This window comes from Palaemon carinicauda, chromosome 5, assembly GCF_036898095.1.
Source record: "Palaemon carinicauda isolate YSFRI2023 chromosome 5, ASM3689809v2, whole genome shotgun sequence".
In the NCBI taxonomy this organism is placed as follows: domain Eukaryota; kingdom Metazoa; phylum Arthropoda; class Malacostraca; order Decapoda; family Palaemonidae; genus Palaemon; species Palaemon carinicauda.
The window spans coordinates 29,834,834-29,835,876 of NC_090729.1; the positions used below are offsets into that span (position 1 = coordinate 29,834,834).

The 1,043-nt window shown below is 30.3% G+C and overlaps 1 protein-coding gene across 1 annotated transcript; it reads right to left on the minus strand.

Annotated features, from left to right (window-relative positions):
* Positions 1 to 329: 329 nt before the first annotated feature.
* LOC137640821 (uncharacterized) lies at positions 330 to 695 on the minus strand. The gene has a single exon (XM_068373289.1). It carries the CDS (start codon positions 693 to 695, stop codon positions 330 to 332), a length of 366 nt encoding a protein of 121 aa, XP_068229390.1.
* Positions 696 to 1,043: the final 348 nt, after the last annotated feature.

Below are 1,043 nucleotides of genomic sequence, written 5' to 3' on the forward strand. Positions count from 1 at the left end.
GTTGATTTATTGCAGCCATCTTTAAAAGTTGATTTACTGTTGCCATTTACATTATCAGTTGATTTATTGATGCCATCTATTTTAAAAACAGATTTATTGATGCCATCTATTTTATCAGTTGATTTATTTTAGCCATCTACTTTATAAGTTGATTCATGGCTGCCATCTACTGTATCACTTTATTTATTGCTGCCATCTACTTTATCAGTTGACTTATAGCTGTAATCTACTTCATTAGTTGATTTGTTGTTGCCATTTACATTGTTAGTTGACTTATTGATGCCATCTATTTTAAAAACTAATTTATCGTAGCCATCTATTTAGTCAGTTTATTTATTGCTGCAATTTAATTTGATGGTTGATTTATTGTTGTCATCTACATTATCAGTTGATTTATTGCAGCCATGTACTTTGTCACTCGATTTATTGCTGCCATCTACTGTATTAGTTGATTTATTGTTTTCCTCATCTTTATCAGTTGATTTATTGCGGCCATCTACTTTATCAACTGATTTATCGTTGCCATCTACTTTATGAGTTGATTTATCTCTACGATCTACTTTATCAGTGGATTTATTGCTGCTATCTACTTTGTCAGTTGATTTATTGCTACGATCTACTTTATCACTGGATTTATTGCTGCCATTTACTTTATCAGTTGATTTATTGGTGCCTCCTACTTTATCATTTGACATATTGCTGTTGAGTACTTATTGGTAATATTTACCATGTCAATTGATTTACTGCTGCCATGTACGTTGCCAGCTGATTTATTGCTGCCATCTATTTAAGAAAATATATTCATTGCAGCCATCTACTTTATTATTTTAATCATTTTTGTCATCTATTTTATTAGTCGATTTAATGTTTCTATCTACTTAGTCAGTTTATTTATTGCTGCCATCTACTTTGTCAGTTGATTTATTACTGTAATCTAATTTATCAGTTAATATGTTGCTGCCATCTGCTTGTCAGTGAATTATTTGAGGTTTCCTACTTTATCAGTTGATTTATTGTTGCCATCTAATTTATTAGTTGATTTA